Below are 7,624 nucleotides of genomic sequence, written 5' to 3' on the forward strand. Positions count from 1 at the left end.
GACGTTAGAGCTCCATGTATCGTCTTCCTTCTCACCGTCCGATTCCTAGGCTGCGATTTAAAGGGATAGTTGACAGAAACGTGCCAACCAATTCCTAAACATCAAGCCCAACAAAATATAACAATAAAGGTAACCAACATCTTATTACAAAACCTCAGTTTAATAATACATTTAAAGCAATGACATTTATAGATTTGTAGCTCATGTTTTCAATAATAATTCAAAGACTAACACAAAACAGATTAAAAATAGCAAAGTAAAAAACATACAGTGAAGAAAGCTGAAAGGCTAATTCTACTAAAAATAAAATATCATAAAGTTAAAGAAATAAGGACATTCAAGTTGTTTTAGTTCTGACTCCTGAGAGGTAACATGGATCGAGGTGGTGTTGCCTGAGTTTCATTTTCTGCCGATTTGAGGCGACTGAGGGCCTTGATTTCCTTCTTGTGGGCCTTTGTTTTCTGGAAGGTAAACAAACAAACAAAAACAATTAGAACCCAGTCTCATTATCTTGAAACTCAACTTGCGATACAGCGTTCCTGAAGGGCACACACACATCCAGCCAGCAGTGTTCATGTTAGTGGTACACGGAGCCAAACATTGCGCAGTACAGCTCACCTTAAAGAAAGGCCCCCTGTGGTTCTCATCACACATGAGGTTCTCATCGACATAGGTGCACTCGATGGTGCTGTCGCTGTATCCATTCAGTTGGTCCTCGAGCGAGTCCTGTAACAGCATGGCATTAGAGAGGGCAAGACCAAAGCCCCACATCTAATAACAAATCCTCTAACACATTTTATGAATCCAATGCATCACTGTTGCCTTCATACTTAAAACCCCATTTCAGTGGTGGTTGAGCTACTCAATAGACCCCGGAAGCCACCATTGCACCATTTGTACACAGCGTTGGAAAAACCACTACAAGAATAAAAATGTATGATACTTGGGAGGATTCTAGAACGGAGATCCTCATAGGATGTAGAGGACAGTATCGGTCATCCACCAGATCAGATGAGGGTGTCTGGGCTACCTGGTCCTGCTGTTGCTCCTCCTCCTCCACGGTGTCACACTGGGCCAGGGCTGCCTGCAGCTCGTCCTGCTCCTGACGGAGGCTCTCCAGCAGCTCAGCCCGGCTCCGCGACTTGGCCAGGACGCGCGGGTACTTGTACTCCTTCCTCTGGGGGGTCGTTCCTGGGGGAGGGAGACACCAGACGACCGTCAGTGACTGGAGCAGACAGGATGGATACCAACGTCACGCAAGTTCGTCTGGAACAGTTTTTGGGGGTGGGTTGCCCCCACTCCTCTAAGGACTGATGGCAGTGTGTTACAGGTACACTGTAAACACGTGCAATAAACCTAGCTTGGTTAAGCAGATGTTCAAAATTTGACAGAGGGCAGCCATTACAAATAATACACCCCAAGGGTCTGGCTCACCGGTGGGGACATCCTGTCGAAGCTCCTCTGCTAGGAAGGTGTGGACACGGGCCAAGGCGCCATCCATGTGGGCCTGCAGCTCCCTCTGGTGGTCCTCCAGGGCACTGTGGTCCGTGGAGGTCCGCTGCTTCATGGCCACCAGACCCTGAACCATCTCAGCCTGCTGCTGCTGCAGCTGCCCCTGAACCTCCTGGAGGTGGGCCTCACAGCCGGTCTCCACACTCTGACAACACACAGCATGATCAACACACATCCCCTGACTTACCTTTCCAACCAAACGAGCTGAAAATGTGTCACGCCACTTATACAGGGGTGACGACATTGACCCTACTCCATAGGGTTATTACCTCCAGCAGGGTGTGCGTGGAGACCGTGTTGTCCTTCAGCAAGGTGAGCTGCTCCTGGGCTTGGCTCTGGGCCTGCTCCCTGGTGCTGGAGCACCACTGGAGGCTCCTCTCCCCCAGGCCTCCCAGGGAGCTGTGGAGGTGGCCACAGTAGCCAGAGCTCTCCTCCAGAGTCTGCTGCACCTCCTGCGCCGTCTGCTGCAGCTGGCTCACCAAGGAGGAGGTGGTGGAGGCCAGCTGATCTCGCTGGGCCGAGACCTGGCTCTCAGCAGCGCTGCACTGACTGCAGACAGGGGAGGAGGACGAGTGTTCAAACGTAACACTGGAGTGTGAAAGAAATTATGACGACCTTGTATACTGCATGACTAAAGAACTGGCGCTGCATTGTGTGTGTGTGTGTGTGTAAGTGTGTGTGTGAATGAGTGTCTGACCTGGTGAGTGTGTTCTGCAGGGTTTGGACTGGGCCTTGCAGGGCATCAGTGGCAGTCATCAGTCCTGCATAGTCACTCGTGGTTTCCATGGCGAGCAGGTTCAGCTGATTCTGCAAACAGTGGATCACCTGGGACATGCCCTGTATGACCACAAGCACCACTCATGAGCCCAAGACAAATGTTAAGCCTTACAAGGCAGCTTTTTCACAGCCTTAGCTACAAAAGGCAAAAAGTGTAAAAAGAAAAAAAAAAAAGAAAAAAAAAAACACAACAGCAAAAGAAGACAGCAGATTCCTCCCCCCGGACGGACAGACGGACGCCACACAGGCAGGGAGGACTTACCGTCTGGTGCTTGTGGTCCGCCTGGCTGATCCGTTCCTTCAAGCTGTTGTGTTCCGCCTGCAGCGAGCCCAGGCCCTGAGTGGTGGTCTCCCTCAGCACGGCCAGCTCTCCAGCATGGCCGCTGAAGAACACGCTCATCTCCTTCTTCATCGCCTCCATCTGTAGAGCCAGACACACATGCAGTTAGAGAGACCTGGAGGGCAACAGATAGGGTCCTAGGTCTAGCTGGGGTTTCATGTGCGTCATCGGTGTTGTGAGTTTGATTCTTCTGCGTTGTTCCCACGGTCACCTGGGTAGCGAGGGTGCGGTGACTCTCCATGCTGGTCTTCAGACTATCGTTCATGGCCATGATGGCAGACAGGCCTGGGAGCACCTGGGCCACCAGCACCTCCTCCATCTCCTGCTTGTGCTCCTCCTGGTGGACAGGAGGACCCCTGGTTAACACACCTCCACTACGTACAAGATTTAACACTGTGGTCATAGATATCCGCTCCACATCAGATCAATCGACAGATTACTATACCACATCAGACATGTCTTAATAAATATTTTGTGTGTGTGTGTACTCTAAATCCATACATGACAGGACAGGTAGAAACAAATGCACGTGTTGGGTCAATCCAGTCTTACCAGGAGGAGCTGCAGAGAGTCCCTGCTCTGCAAGCACACGCTCTCCTGCTCCGCCATCTTGGATTGGACCTTGGCCACACCCTCCACCACGAGCTCCCTAATCCCACCCAGGGAGGAGGCCACTGTTGCCATGGCACTCTTAAAGGTCTTGTCGTTTACTGCCAAGAGACTCTCTGATGGGGAGGGCAAGAAGACACACAATTGGAATAGAGCTGACATTTGGTTCTACAGGGAAGGATGCATTACTTGATGGATATTCTCCTCTTACCAACAGAGCCTGTGCAGTGGTCCAGCATGCCCTGGTGCCTGGAGCCCTGGTCCTGGAGCGAGTGCTGCATTTGGCTGAACATGAGCTCCATGCGCTGGGAGAAGCTCATCTGGATGTCGTTGTTGTGTTGCTCCACCTGCTTCTTCCTGTCCAGCTTGGCGTGCAGGCCCGACACATCGCTGGTGCTGACGTCCACCGTCGACAGCAGCTGGAAAGAACGGTTGAAAGGTCAAGACAACTGTGATTCGTTCCGTTGCTAAGACTCTGTGTTAACCATGATCTGACGCAGACTACGGGTTTTTAACAAAACACTTTTTTTCCATTGATCATTTTTAAATGGTCAAGCAAGTGTTTCTAAATCCTCCACCAACCACTTCCTACCTGGCCAGCAGTGGAGTACAGCTGCTCTTGTGTAGAGGCCAGATTTGAGGAGATGAATTCCTCCTGGCTAAGCTTAGCCTGGGTCTGCTGCAAGTTCTTGTGGGTCTCTTCCAAGCGTTGGTTCTTCTCATCTAGCTCATCGCTGCACTGGTCCAGCTTACTCTTATTGTCCACAAACAACTCAGTAATCTGGAGGCAGGAGGTCAGGCAGGGACAGGTTAGGAAAGGGAAAAGATATGTCAGGAGACAATACATGTGACAACATATTTTTATGAAAAAGATTATTAATACAACACTTGTGGTGACTTTATTCAGTTTGGTTTTACCACCTTTGTTTAAAAAATGTACCTTAAAAACATTTAAATTGAAAGGAAGGAGGAAGCAGTATTGCTGTTTTTGAAAATCACATACCCTCCTCAGTTCTTCCTCCATGGATGATATCCTATCATTGTACTCTGTGATCTGCTCCTCCTGCCCAGATATCTGGCTGCTCATGTTCCTGTAGAGGACAGCACCACACACAGAATCCATACATCAACTACATGCATTTCTACACCAATGTCACAAAAAACAAGACATAATGTGTGCCAGTACAGGCAGTTAAACGTCACCACTGGTGCAGAGCTGTTACGTACTCGTAGTTCTCAGCTGAGAGGTAAACTCCGTTCTTGTCTCGTGTGGCAGCCAGGTCACGCTTCAGGCGCTCAATCTCTTCAGTGTACTCCTGAAAAGGATTACATCAAAAAGAATTGAATGACACAATATGGGCCTGTGACATATGATCACATATTGAATATGTGCCAATTATTTATTCTTTTCTTTAAGTTATGCAGGTAGCATTGTATGTATATTTTTGGTATTTTTGTTTTTTTAATCAAAGTTGTATTTTTTAAAATGTATTATAAAGTCAAGTTTTGCTCATTAATAAAAAGGTATTGGCCCCTAAAATCTAGTATCGGTCAGGGAAACTTTTGTTAAATAGTAATGTATGTTATCAAAAGCATTTTTGTAGCACAGGGATATAGATCAAGTTAACATTGAATGTGTATTTATAGCACCTTATTTATGCGAGTTGTGTATTTATCAAGTCAATATACCTTGATCAGAGTCCTCTTGGTCAGCTTCTGGTTAACCTCAGGCTTGTTCATGATGTTCTTGGCCCGGTTGGCATACTCCAGAGTACTTAGGGTTTCCTAGAGAAAATGCATAAGAACAAAAGATGTATATTTAACACACACACACACATTTATGTAAAAAACAAAGAGCAAACCCCACTATACACAGGCACCTACCTCCATGTTGATGGAAGCAGGAGAGACAGTGGCGATGATGGAGGTCTTGGTGCGCCCGCCAAGAGAGTCTTGCAGAATGCGGGTGAGCTTGGACTCCCGGTAGGGGACGTGTGGCCTCTTCTCCACCAGGGCCGTGATCACCCTCCCGAGGGTCAGCAGGGACTGGTTGATGTTGCCCGCCTCACGGGCACGCTTGTCCACAGCCCCCGAACGGCCAATGTTTTCACTGCCTGCCAGGTCCACCTAGAGCAATGAAGGAGTCAGTTATGAGCTGGGTTAAACGAGTTAACGTACATGTATATGACATGTTTTGACAGTGTATACAATTTATATACGACGTACAAGGTTGAGTTTTCCGATCTTGACCAGTTCCTCTCCGTCCAGGGTGATCTCCTTCATGTGGATTGTGACGGAGAACACTGAGTGAGAGCGGCTGAAAAACAGAAACAAACAACTCACTTAAAGGCTCAGTAGATAAACTACAAGATTGACTCAATCTTTAAATCTGGTATTGGTATATTTCCAACTAACTCAACCACACAATCCAAGATTTTGAGCCAGCAACTTCATGTTTCTTACCTCCCTACTAACTTTAATTAGCAATAGGGATTTACCTGGAGTATGCATTCATCAGTGTGGAAGCGGTCTTCCTCTTGGCTGAACCTCGCTCCAGAATCTGGTACACCTCGTTCTTGTTGTGAACCGTGATCTCCTCCAGGCCCTTGATGATTACCCCGCGCTGGCAGGCAGAAAATCACAAATGTAACAAACATGCAAGTCACCTGCGCACGGTAAGACAACGGCCCCCTGAATGAGCACTCATTTGCAACGTTTTGCCCTCAAATATGGCTTCATGTTCAGAGGAGCTAGACTAGTCTAGGGGTTTGTTTTGTGGCGGTCATACTTTGTTTCGAGGATCGTCAAACAGCTGGAGACGCTCGTTGACATCTGTGGACGGGCTGAGCAAATCAAACAGCTCCTCGTTGTAGATCTCCAGCAAAGAGACCTTTACTGAGAACTCTGTCCCGTTTGATGTGAGCTTCTCAAATATCTGATGCAGGGTTCGGGGAATGATTCCAGCCAGAGGGTCCTGAAAGCAGACGTTTGGGATATTTTCTATGACAAAAGTTGTCGAATCTCGGTTTGTACATGTATTGTGAAAATACTATTACAAAAGGTTAGGTCTGAGTTCAGGAAAATAGTTTGTAGGGATATCTACAAACAATCAGTACAATTAATCAAATTGTAGTGCAGGGCTACTGACACAGATCATAAAACATACATTGATGATGCTTCATAATTCATACCTCTTCCCAGGTAAACTCCTCATTGGGAGATCTTTCTCCTTCCATGGTAAATGTCTTCCCAGTACCTGTCTGTCCATATCTAGAGAGCCAGGGGAAATCAGAGGTTTAGAGTAGTCATAGAAATGACTTAGATAGTCATTATTTTCAGACTATGAGTAGGCATATTCTTCCTCACTCCTTGCCACAAGCTACTTACGCAAAAACTGTACAGTTGTATCCCATGATCACCTCATCCAAGATGGGGAACACAACACTCCTGTACACCTCTATCTGCTTGGCAGCTTGTCCAAAAACCTTCAAGTTTAACATACAAGATTACCTTTAAGGTGGAAGACATTGGAAATGGTAAGGACGGTTGCACCGTTAGACTAACACCTTACCATGTCAAATGTATACGTTTTTCGTGCTGCTTTGTCGTTGACCCCTCCAGTTCGCACTAATATTTCCTTTCTGTTAGGATCACAGTCGATGACGCCATGGGCAGTCTTGCGTTCAGCCGTATTAAAAGGTCTACAATGGAATCAAAATACCACGAGTGAGTACAAGTGTAACTGACTAACGTTGCTTGGCGAGGTATAAACGTAGGCCAACTAGAGCTACTCAAACAGCGGTATCCGTGGCTCTAAGATTCAGTTCCTCTTATAATACGAGATGGCAAAACACAACAATAATATAAGTCAGCAAGCTATGTACCTGCATCTCACAACGACTTGAATGTTTCTCCCTTTCTCATCTCTTTTAATTTGATTGAAAGAGTTGTGCGAAGACATGTTTGCAGAACACAGCAACCCTGCAAACGAGGCGTCAACTGAAAAAGGCAAAAAAGACAAACACGTTAGCTGAAACTAATTCCTTAGTCCAGAAACAAGAAACTGGCAAACTAAGCTGTTGATTCATCCATTACTGTTGGCGTTAAGCTGCTATAACACCGTCACAATTAAAAGTAGAAAGCCAGCTAGTTAACGGGCTAAAATAGCTATATCTAGTTAGCTAGCCTAGCTACAGTAGCTAGCTTGTCGTTTACTACGCTACTGTGTGGTAGCTAACGAATGCACTACATCACTTTCACTAACATCAGAGTAAATTGGATAGATATGTTAAGTTTAAGGCGTCACTACCTGATGAAATCCTCTCGTTTTGTCGTCTTTTGGAACCTTTCCGTGTAACATTAATTTAAATCCGCCTTCAATCCTAC

At 46.7% G+C, this 7,624-nt stretch overlaps 1 protein-coding gene across 1 annotated transcript; it reads right to left on the reverse strand.

Annotated features, from left to right (window-relative positions):
- Positions 1–201: 201 nt before the first annotated feature.
- On the reverse strand, positions 202–7,624 carry kif11 (kinesin family member 11). Its single transcript, XM_067236435.1, has 23 exons — positions 7,548–7,624; positions 7,123–7,237; positions 6,810–6,939; positions 6,626–6,723; positions 6,430–6,508; positions 6,027–6,212; positions 5,737–5,861; positions 5,465–5,555; positions 5,123–5,365; positions 4,928–5,023; positions 4,466–4,554; positions 4,242–4,329; positions 3,831–4,019; positions 3,450–3,657; positions 3,182–3,354; positions 2,841–2,966; positions 2,552–2,710; positions 2,210–2,349; positions 1,782–2,061; positions 1,435–1,657; positions 1,031–1,191; positions 619–726; positions 202–461 (listed from the first exon to the last, which is right to left on the reverse strand). The coding sequence occupies exons 2-23, from the start codon at positions 7,197–7,199 to the stop codon at positions 348–350; spliced, it is 3,183 nt and encodes a 1,060-aa protein (XP_067092536.1). The 5' UTR covers positions 7,200–7,237; positions 7,548–7,624; the 3' UTR covers positions 202–347.

Source organism: Osmerus mordax, chromosome 5 (genome assembly GCF_038355195.1).
Source record: "Osmerus mordax isolate fOsmMor3 chromosome 5, fOsmMor3.pri, whole genome shotgun sequence".
Lineage (NCBI taxonomy): Eukaryota > Metazoa > Chordata > Actinopteri > Osmeriformes > Osmeridae > Osmerus > Osmerus mordax.